At 47.0% G+C, this 10,893-nt stretch overlaps 1 protein-coding gene across 1 annotated transcript; it reads right to left on the reverse strand.

Annotated features, from left to right (window-relative positions):
• Nucleotides 1-470: 470 nt before the first annotated feature.
• LOC149869809 (uncharacterized) lies at nt 471-6,321 on the reverse strand. The gene is made up of 3 exons (XM_090034478.1): nt 4,907-6,321; nt 4,702-4,813; nt 471-512 (listed from the first exon to the last, which is right to left on the reverse strand). The coding sequence occupies exons 1-3, from the start codon at nt 6,319-6,321 to the stop codon at nt 471-473; spliced, it is 1,569 nt and encodes a 522-aa protein (XP_089890604.1).
• Nucleotides 6,322-10,893: the final 4,572 nt, after the last annotated feature.

The following is a 10,893-nucleotide window of genomic DNA, read 5'->3' on the forward strand; positions in this document are numbered from 1 at the left end:
TAGACCTCAGAGTTTTTCCACAGAAAGGGTACTTCTGCATGATGCTGCAATTCCTGTTGATCACTGTGAAAAGTTCACCATTATTTGTATGAAAAGATCTATGACATAAAGATAGTTAGAAAGTCTGGAGTGCTGTCTGCAATGGCAAAAGAAACTTTTCCACCCAGGGATTATGTGGATGTTATGTGTTTCTGTGATATTTCTCCCATATTACTAAATGGAATGAAGGGTTTTTTCAGTCTCTTCCCCTTGATTTTTGAGGAATGGCACTTAAAAGCTCCAGAAACAGAAAAGTTATCACCATCTATACAGTAATGTGGCACGTTAAGCTCCCCATAACCTTATTAAGGATATATTATAATATATTGCTTCATGCTTACTAATACTGATCCCTTTGCTAGGTCTGTGCTTGTGGTTCAGGTTCATCTGACTGTAAGCAGAGGTAGTTCTGTATTTCTGTGAAGTTAAGTTTACCGGCAATATCGGAACTCTGTGATAACAACATTCGCTGTCTGTGAATAAAAGAGAACATCCAATAGAGTAATGGTATAGTAATGGCAAATTATGCTCTCTTTCTTTACAATCAAATTGTACTTCACTGGACAACTTGTACAGTGCAGATGAAGCAATTTTGCCCTATGAAAGCATTGGAGAGTGTATTTTGTACCCTTATTCAGCATTTCTTGTAATATAAGCTGGTTTACCTGTGCTGTTATTGCTAGATAGAGCTGAAAAGTAAAATTCCTCTTCTAAGAGCTCAGTACACCACAGGATCACTGTTCTGGGCATAACTCTGTAAGAGGCATGACCAGTGAGGAATTAGAAGCACGCATAAGACACATATGCATAGAAGGAAGGTGAGATCCCTACCTGAAGCTAGAAGAGTAGAGAACAGTATTTGTTTGGAAGTAGATAGTCACCAACCCAAGTGGCCAGGAAAGTGATGTGATATACCAGTGTGGTATCTCACTGCAACAGAACAGTTTCTATAGGATTCATAGATGCTAGGGTCAGAAGGGACCTCAACAGATCATCAAGTCCGACCCCCTGCCTAGGCAGGAAAGAGTGCTGTGGTCATAAGACCCCAGCCAAATGCCTATCCAGCCTTCTCTTAAAGACCCCCAAGGATAAGGATGCCTACACTGCTGTAAGTAAACTCACCCCACATCTAAAGAACTACCTAAATAGGATTTGTCAATACATGACGATTTTCAGGAAAGCATTTTGGGTTTGGACACAAAATACAAAACAACTCAAAATGAGCCACACCAATTCTAAAGTTTAAGGTTATCATTATTTTTAGGCAGAACATACATAGAAATAGCTTTTCCATGATAGACAGTGTAGCCCTGTGGGGTCAGGCCAACTCTCAGGATCTCAATATTGTGCCGTTAGACAGGAGGGTATGACACAATTGCACATATGCAAACACACAAATCAATTGGGTGCGTACTTACACACACACACACACTACTAGCTCAGGCACATACACATCCAAACCAGCCTACATATCACCAGTTCAAGCACATACACTATACACCCCAAAAGTTAGACACAGATCACTAATTTGTATATCATGCACACAATGCTATATATATATGTATATATATACACACACGGGTAAGTTCCCAGCTTGGATGGTACAGTGTATATGTGTGTGCTTGAGGTACCTTGGATACTTGGGAGAAGGTTCAGGTGAGTGAGTTAAAGTGTAGGGAGTGAAAGCTGCCAGAACCAGGATTAGAACCAGTGGACTATAGAGAAGCTGGCTGAGGATCTGAGGCTTGGGTTTACTTGAGGCAGACTGAGGCTGGAAACTGAGACAGACAGTTGAGATATTGGGAGGGGAGGCAGATAAGTGGTGGCAAGGAAGAGACAGCCAGGAAAGAAACTGGGGCAGAAACCTGGTTGCTCAGGGAAAAAGGAAAAGGCAGTGGGCATAAGACAGTGGCAAAGAAACAGGAGGGTTGGAGGCAGAGAGGACAGGTGTTGGAGGTGGCAGTGAGCCAGAAGCAGGAGAGGGAGAAATGAGACAGAATTTAGAGGGGTGAGGAGCAGAAATTGGAGCAGGGCCAAACCATAGTAAAGCAAAACCCAACCCAGGGGTCCAAATAACAGGTTTATGACACAGACAACATGCTACACAGCCCCATGAAGTTATTGGTTAACACACACATTAGCACTCACAATGGCAGCAGAAGAAAGAGACTCAGTGGAAGGGCTGGAGTCCAGGTAGAGAAAAGAAGCAGAGTCCAAGTCCTTGGTTGAAAAGGGGATGGGGGTGATAGCTACCTACCCAGGCTGGAAAGGGGTCCTTGTCCAGTAGGTGTTGTCCAGAGGGGGGTTGCTGGCAGGGCATCTGGGTGGATATGTGGTGTGGCATGCTGCTGGTCCAGATGGACAGGGTGTCCCCCTGGGTCTGTCTTCACTGCCCCTTTTTATAGGGGCAGACCTTGTGTGACCCTAGTGACAGGAGGCATGCCCAGGCAAGGGTCAGCCCCTGGGATACTGAGCATGTGTGCTCCATGCAGGGATGTGCAGTTTTGGGTGTCTGTAATGGTGGGGTACAATGGTAGAGTTGCTGGTTCTGCAGGGCCTTTTGTCTTTCAAATGCTGGGTTCTTGTCTCTGTTCCTTGGTGAGGTCTGTGGTTGCTGGATGAATCAATGAGAGGTGATGGCCTGGTTGTTACAGGCCATTCAGTAGAGGTCTGCTACCATTGTATTTCAATCATTCCCAATCATTCTCATTCATCTGGGAACCAATTTACATGGGAGGGATATGTGAATCATACAGTTGCAAGACAGGAGATGCCCGGGCAGAGGACACACGATGGAGACTTGACATACAAAATGGAAACTTGACATTACTTTAGTTCACTTAGAAACACAGGCCTAAATGATACAATATCCATATGAAACAATAAAAATCAATACAAAATTGATATTAATACAATATAAAACAGTAAAAATCAATACAAACATACTAATAATACAATATAAAACAGTGGTTATCCCAAACCAAAACTTACTACCAAAATAAAAATGTTAAAGCTTACCCTAAGTGAGGTCACTTATGCTTGTCTATAGGGAATAGAGAGGGAGTGAAAGAAAAAACAGAAATAATTGAGGAAGAGGAGGGAATACATATCTATCATATATCTATCTATATATATATATGTATTAAAAAAGAAAAACTGGGGGTTTTGCTATAAGAGGTATCAGCAAAGCATAAAGCTGAGAACCTGGTAGAGCGCACAACACTACACAAGACTGGGGTGTGCCTGGCTGTACTCTGTTTGTTCCTCTTTCTTCAGTGTCTACATCTGTACTCTTGGCAACTCTAGTTAAGATTCATATTGTTCTTCAGTAAGCTCTCCTATTTCCCCTAGTCAAGGGGAAATCTTAGAGTTACAGACTGAGAGAATTCAGTCAAAATAGTCACCCACAATGCCACATATAGGCACATCCTTCACCCTGACTCTGTCAGGTCTTCTGCAGAAAAAAGCCAGCCCTCCCATTTCATTTTTATCATTGGACATAGGCAGGCAACTTCCTCAATATGGGTCTTGTTACATAGTAATTTTGGGGGGTTCCTGGAGCTCTTAACACCTGGACTGTCCACACATTAACCTGTGTCGCGATGAACCCGGCAGAGCTGGCAAGCCAAGCTCGGTGTCGCGGTCACAGTGGATTGGCCGGGTGGCGGCTATTGGCACGGACAGGTGGGATTAGCGGCTTTGGAGTCTGAGAAGTACCCAGGCATAGTGATTTAACAAGGATGGTTTATTTTACTCACGCTTTGAAGCGGAGGCACACAGTTGCTTTCTTCAGTTACAGTAATAACGCACGGACAACAAAGGGGTCTGTTGGCCCACGAGGTTCAGTCCGAAGACCTAGTCCCAGGGCTGGTCAACAGCTCATAAATGGGTATAACATAAAACAAACTGTAACGCGTAGATAATGAGTCGCGTGACGCCAGTCCACAGCAATGGACAATCGGGTGGTCGGATACGAAAAGCCGGGGTCGGTAGCCAGGAGGTGATGCAGCGAAGACGTCAGTTGGAGGGATAAGCAGAGTCGTAGTTAGTGAGGGAAGCCAAGGTCGATGATCCAGAGCCGGGTTAAACAAAGTCCAAAGGGTGATCCGAAATCGTAAGCCGTTAGTCAGTTCAAAAGGTAAATCAGGAGCCAGATAAACGTAGTCAAAAACCGTAATGCAATGAGTAATACGAAGAACTAAGCCACGGAGCCAAAGGAGGAGATCAATAGGCCTTGAAGCCTGACTCAGAGAACAGTCCCTGCAGCAGCAGCCTCTGTCTCTGGTTTACGCGACCTCCCCACACACACCACCCCGAGGGAGGGGCTCACAGAACTTTTATATCAATTTGGTAGCCAATCAACGTGCTCTCCGCAGAGAAATTTCTAGTCCGATTACCTCATGTCAGGTTCTGACTGAGCATGCTCTCAGTCAGGAGCTGACCCAAGCTGAGCATGCGTCTGTGGGGAAAGTAGGTCAACAATGATTGACAGCTCCCAGGTCACCCAGGGGGCAAGGACTGGGTGAGCCTTGGAAATTTCCACTCACAGCTTCAAACTGCGCATGCCAGTTTAACCTCTTCTGTGCTGGCAGCACATACTCAAAGTTTTTCCATGACATGCCCCCTTGCTGTCAGCACAGAAGCTAAAAAGCCGAATTATACCTCCTCCTCCTCGATGGGAACATCGTTCTCGAATCGTTCATATAATGGGACGGTGGTAAATACATATGATGACAAGTTTGAAACCTTCTGTGTTAGAATCTTAGAAATACAACTAACAATAAGAACGATAATTAAGAACACGAATAAAAACGATAACAAGGGTGTTAACAAATTTGTTAGCCATGACGACACATTAAAGCCCAACCAATTGAATATTCTAGACAGCCATCCTTGGCCTATTCCCGCAATGGAATTGACCTCCTCTGCAATTTTTCGGATTTTGATGATTTGACCTTGTAGTGGGACGCTGACATTAGGGATGGCTATGCAGCACATATCGTGGGACAGATTCAAATACTGGCACAGTCCTCCCTGCTGGATGAGGAGTGCATCTAGCGCCAATCGGTTCTGCATAGTCATGCGCGACACTGCTTGTAGCTGTTGGTCTACGAGGTCAAAACCCGTGGCCATATGATTTGCGAGTAACTCAACCTGCTCAGAAAGTTGGGCTAATGCTATCCGGGCTTTGGCGATTGCAAGTCCCCAGAAAAAGCGACCCTCAAAACCCCAACTGAGTCCCTGGGCAACTTTTTCCCCACTCGTTAAAGAACTCCACACCGGGGTACGAGATCTTTTATCTCGGTGTGACACGAGGGGACTCGGCGGGTGTGCCGTGGAAGCCTGTAGGGGTGGACAAAATAAAATCGAACTTAAGAAACACTGTACACCTGATAATGTAGCTGGTAGGGTGGTGTACAATCGCCCGTCCGAGCATGCCCATACTAGTCCCACAGGTGCCGGTGTACTCAATTCCGAGCACCTACCTGGGACAGGAAAAGCATGTCTAGTCCGTTCCGGGGGGCCGGATGGTCTAATGGGTTGTTCCACACCATGGCACATAGCACTTGCTAACACTGCTCGTAATATGGGGTAATAAAAACTAAACCATGAATTGTTTCCCCTGGGGCCTGGCTGAGTTAGATCGATTGTTAATGATTTGTTCCACACCACCAAAGGAGTAGGCCTTATGAGGGGTGAGAGGACAACCTCAGGGTCGGGAGTTTTCCTTCCCCTGGGAACGAGGGTGAGGTGCCAAGGTGGGATAATTGAGCGGGGGTCCCACTTTAGCGACATGTCTGGCCGAGACCAATCCTCACCTTCGGGGTTTATCCCCCATGGGACGGCGGAACAAGCGTACGGAGCTTCTCTTTCCCAGCACTCCTCACGAGGTGGTCGAGTGATTAGCGAGAGAGTGGTAAGGTTAAATCCACGGGGCCAAGTGTAACTAGTCAGAATATAGCCTCCTCCCATCAAGGGGACAGAGATATTGATAACATTCTCCCTACTTTCTGAGACCTTGGTAAACCATGTTTCGATGTCAAACGGTACTGAATATGGGATGAGGACCGAATCCTCTACGGACAGAGGGATTTTAAGACACGCGGTCAATCCCTCACCATTCTCGTTGTCTCCCGTGGCATTAGCCCACATTGACAACAAGTACAGAACCGAATTTTGAGACCGCTCAGAATATGAGATCGATACCGCAGATACAAAAGTAACATATTTACAGCACATCAAAATCCAGAGTACTCCAAAGTCCTTTTGTCTTCTTGGCATCTTTGTAGCCTTGTCTGATTTAAGTTGTCCCTCTAATTTCCAGGCTCCCCTCACCTCCTCTGAGGAATGATCCGACAGCCTGAAACGACAAACATAAACAAAACAACAGAACGCGTCCTTTTTACCTATAGACCTCTTTCTTCTGTACCTTCCAGCACTTAATAAGGGACAAACAGTTGCCCCCTTGCTGGGAGGACAGGAGCTGTGACTTTAAGCGGTATCATTGGGTATTGTTAACGTCCTGTGGTAGAATCATTTCTGTATTAGAGCGTCTCGATAGCCAGTTGTGGTGGGTGAGTATTGTCCGTCTGCTATCTGTAAGGGTGACTAAATAGGTGTTTGGATATCTCTCCGCGGATTGTATTACGCCTTGCAAAACTTTGGGATGGCGATGGTTATGGTCCGGAAGGGAGACCCACACTAGCTCGTTGTCTGCAAATTTCTTCTCCCATGGTTCGACTGGTTTTTCCGTAGATTGTTCCCACAAGGGTTTGGTCGCATTCAGATTGATTAAGTCATGATTGCGGACTGTCCAATTTCGATAACTTCCATTTCCCGTTACTCGGAGCGCTTCTTTACAAAGTCCTATGGCCCGTTCCACAACCCCATTGGACTGGGGATGGTAAGGAAGATGATGATGCCATGTGATGTTATATGACCTAGCAAATCTTTCGACAGTGTTTGACGTAAAAGGCGGCCCACCATCCGATTGTATTGTGGTGGGAACTTGCCATATCGCGAAGACGGTGGTTAAGGCTGTAGTAACTGTTGCGGCATGGGATTTCCGAAGGGGTACGACGGTCATTAGCCGAGAGCCGAGATCGATAACGAGTAGCCCCTTATTTGGGACTGAGGCTCCGGGTAATGGCCCAAAAAGGTCGACTTGCCAGGTTTGACCTGGGTTGAAATTTTCTTTTGCGAGGGTTCCTTTCGTGCTTTTTGTCGGATGTACTTTCTCCTTTGCACAGGCTGCGCAGGCTTGGACTACACGCCTCCAGTCACGATGTAGGCCATACTGTGGCTTCTCTGCTATGGTCTCACGCCATCGGGAGTAGCACGCCTTGGGGCCTGGATGACTCCATCGCTCGTGCAACCAAGTGAGGTAGGGGTCAATACAAATGGGTTCGCTCGTCTCGTCTAGGGTGAATACTTCATCATTAGTTACTAGTCGTGGCATGGGTTCGCTCGTATCATCTAGGGGGAGTACTTCATCAGTAGGTACTAGTCGTGGCGAGGGTTCGCTCGTATCGTCTAGGGGGAGTACTTCATCAGTAGCTACTGGTCGTAGCAACTCATCGATTGTAGCGTGTACCGGGTCGGTGTCATTCCTATGGGAACGCGTGTGGCGGACTAGTGGTAGGATCATGAACTGCGACAGCAGTCGGTATGTGTCTTCCCAAATGTCAAGGTGTTCAGTCGGTTTGGTCGTACCAGTTATTATCTCATAGATGTAATGAGAATCAATAGCGATGATTGGGACGGGGAGGGTCGTGTCGTGGTTCTCCAAGCAGTGCTGTGTAACTGCACGGAATCCCAGGAGTTCATTACTTTGGGCTGACTCACAGCCGGGTTGGATATCGTGTATGCAGCATGGATGACAATAAAAACCATACTTCCCGCCTTCACGGGTGGAACCATCCGATGCCATCCAAGCCGGCTGGGTTGTTCCGTACAATGTGAGGTGTAGTGTTGTGTCAATGATCGGGGGCGGCAGTAGATCCTCGTACTTCCATGCATTCCAATGGTATAAGTGATTTAAGACTAAAGCACTCCATGTGGCTGGTTCTCCATGGAAACATGGATCGGGTCGGTCGTGAGCTAGGCGAGGTATCAAAGTTGCTCCTACTGCCTGCAATCGCCCTTGGCCGATAGCGAGTGGTTCTGCCAACTGAGCGGCAAGGAGGGTTTTGCCTATGGCACCATATCGATGTTGGTTCGTGCGGATGGTACGATGAGCCAGAAATACTAAGTTTCCATCTGTATTCTTTACCATGGTGAAGATGTGCTCTGTTGTAAATCCCACCGTGACAGTTAATGGCGAATCAAAGTTAATCGCGTGAAGATTCGTTCCCCGAATAGATATTACGAGGTTGTGCAATGCTTTATCATCCTTTGGGGTCCAGGGGGTTTGGCGCCTGGATTTCTCTCGAATTTGCCTCTGAATCCGAGCTATAACTGGGAGATGATCAGGAGTGATGAAATGTCGGACCCAATTCAATCTTCCCAGCAGGGATTGAAAGTCTACCTTCTTTGATAACTCTTTGTTTTTCCATAAATCAAAGGAGAGATCATCGTGGGCCATGCCTTTACGGAGGTCACGAGTAAAGGTAGTCCCTAAGAATGTGATCTCACTCGTCGGGTGCAGTTGAGATTTTTCTTTGTTTACGATCCATCCTTCAGTAGTTAAATGTTGGATGAGATCGTTCGTGGCTTGAGTTACTTCGGTTGCGTTCCTGCCCATGATGGCGATGTCATCGAGGTAAGTCCAGATTTGGATGGACTTTGCGATTTCGTTGCTTTTTGTGAATCTGTCAAGGGTGTCGTTCATAGCACTGGTGGCTAAGGCTGGGGCATTTCGATAGCCCTGCGGACATATGTTCCAGTGAAACATTTTCCCTCTGATGCACATGTTGAGGATACCCTCAGAGTCGTCGGTAGGTATGGAATAGAACATGTTCTTTAGCTCTATAGTCGTGCCCACCCAGTCATGGGCTTGATAATTGGCCATCTCATATAGGTTCTGTGGCAGCGTACTCGATGAAGGTTGGGTCAGTGCTACACAACGTCTATTGACCTCACGGTAATCCACCACGAGGCGTACGGTGTCTGGTCTTTCAGGCTTTGGTATCCCCCAACCTGGGGAAAGGTAAGAGCTCGCCTGTATTCGCCTGATGGAGCCTTCACGGACCAAGTCGTCTAGCAAGGTGTCCAGAGGGTCCTGAAGGTGCACTTTCGTTGGTATCGGAGTATACCGCCATAGGGAGTGGACTTTTCAGCGAGGGTGTATGCCACTCTGGTCTAGGTATAGTCGTGATAGGTAGGACTTCTAGCACCTTATGCTTTAATTTCCAAAGTGCGAATGCTGGGGATTCCTAAAACGTTCACGTTCCCGAGGACTGCATCCAGTCGTTTGGGATGGCCCTTGACGGCAAATTTCACACGAGCTGTTGCGGTAGCAGCACTGAGGCCTTGAACCATCATTACCTTGTTGGTACGATGATGTGGGATTGACGGCTTGATGACATTAACCTGGGCCCCTGTATCTAGTAGGAATCTTGCCGTAGTGATGTCGTGCGGATCATCGGGGTTCTGTATCTCTATTGAGGCGTATGGTCGAGGATCGCTATCAAAGAGTTTCATGTGGTTCGTCGCTACCAATATTTTTTGTTTTCGGTTCGGGCTTCCATGTCTTTTTCTCCAACCCTCTCCTGCACTCCTTCAGACAAAATATCATTGATTGCTTCAAGTTTCGTTTCATTTCCGTTCTCTTTCACTTCATCTCGTTTCGCTTCATTTCGTTGTTTAAGTTCACTTCGTTGAGGTTCGCTTCGTGTAAATTCGTTACGCTTTGATTCGTTTCGTTCTGGGTTACGTCGTTTCAGTTCGGTTTGTCCGCTTAGTTTTGCTTCATCACGTTTAAGTTCGCTTCATTTCAGCTTCGTTAATCGTTTCCTCGTTTGAGTTCGGTTTAGGTTCATTTCGCTTATGTTCGCTTTGTGTTACTACGATTGTTGAGTCCGTTTGTCGCCTTGTTGGGTCAGTCAAGCCATCGATCGCCGGACTTCCGCCGATGGCGATCACTTGTTTTTTGGCTTCTGGTTGTCATCGTTGAAACCTAGGGTTTTTGCAAGGGCTCGTTGTCCCTCATCTCCAAGGAGTCGTAGCTTCTCCTTGGAGAGGCCAGATCTTCCCAGGAGAAACCCGAACATCGCTCTCTCTCTTGGTGTTCTCTGAGGAGGCAAGTAGGATGTTTGATACTTCTGTTTCGATGATGGTTGATCCTTTCTCATGGTCAATGGTACAGTCCGGGTCGGTTTCCTTTGGTATGGTTTCGAATTTACCCATCGGGAATGGGTAGCAGGTTCTTCAGCAAGATACGCTTGCTTGGGTCTTAATTCTCCATCAGAGATGGGGTAGGCAGTCTTCTGTGGTTTCGGTTTCATCGCTCCCTGTAGCTGGTCTAATTGGCCCAAAACATGTATAACCGGACCATTGATGGAAGCACTCAACAAGAGGCGGGCGGTGATGCTCTGATTTCCGCCATAAATCTCTGTGGCAGCTTCTATAGCCTCCGACAGGCATGGCACGTCCCCTGGGGTGGTGGCGAATCTTTGTGGCCATGCCCCCTGCGCCTGAGCAGGCGTTAGGTTTAGTGCCTGTTGGGCTGAGTTCCAGAGTGCATAGGAAGCCCCCATGATCGCATACACCATCGATGTCGCACTGGCACGACCCGCTGCTCCTTCATGCCAGGTGTGGATTTTCCGCTGGAGGGCCTCCACAGCTAAGGCTGGCAAAGGTATTGGCCAGTGGTAGTTTGCCAGAACAGGGACTGGGTCCACTACTTTGGCTCTA

Source organism: Crocodylus siamensis, chromosome 2, assembly GCF_052110815.1.
Source record: "Crocodylus siamensis isolate JL-2025a chromosome 2, ASM5211081v1, whole genome shotgun sequence".
NCBI lineage: Eukaryota > Metazoa > Chordata > Crocodylia > Crocodylidae > Crocodylus > Crocodylus siamensis.

Coding starts and splice junctions, on each gene's coding strand:
- LOC149869809 (XM_090034478.1), bottom strand. CDS start 6,321: ATGCCAAGAAGACAAAAGGACTTTGGAGTACTCTGGATTTTGATGTGC. Junction 4,814..4,906: donor CTGTCTAGAATATTCAATTG/GTTGGGCTTTAA, acceptor TCTTATTGTTAG/TTGTATTTCTAAGATTCTAA. Junction 513..4,701: donor TTCCCATCGAGGAGGAGGAG/GTATAATTCGGC, acceptor TTTTATTCACAG/ACAGCGAATGTTGTTATCAC.